At 58.9% G+C, this 214-nt stretch overlaps 1 protein-coding gene across 1 annotated transcript in view; it reads right to left on the reverse strand.

Annotated features, from left to right (window-relative positions):
- cicb (capicua transcriptional repressor b) overlaps positions 1–214 on the reverse strand; it is a 38978-nt gene that overhangs the window by 14263 nt on the left and 24501 nt on the right. The window contains 1 exon segment of the mRNA XM_025061344.1: positions 71–211. Coding sequence (XP_024917112.1) covers positions 71–211 — 141 coding nt within the window.

Here is a 214-nt window from a genome sequence, read left to right on the forward strand (position 1 = left end):
TGGTTCTTTCTCCTCTAGTGTTTCCAGCCGTAGACCCCAGTAGAACCCAGTGTATGTTCTAGGGTCTCACCTGGGCCAGCTCAGCCAGGGCCTGTGTGTTTCCCCGCTCCAGGTTGTGCATGGCACTTTGAGAGAAGGCTCGAGGGCGGGTCAGCTGACCTCCAGGACCTTCTCCTGCGCTCCTCTCAGGGACCAGGACTGAACTGACGCCCTT

The sequence above is a fragment of the Cynoglossus semilaevis genome, chromosome 13, assembly GCF_000523025.1.
Source record: "Cynoglossus semilaevis isolate Cse_v1.0 chromosome 13, Cse_v1.0, whole genome shotgun sequence".
NCBI lineage: Eukaryota > Metazoa > Chordata > Actinopteri > Pleuronectiformes > Cynoglossidae > Cynoglossus > Cynoglossus semilaevis.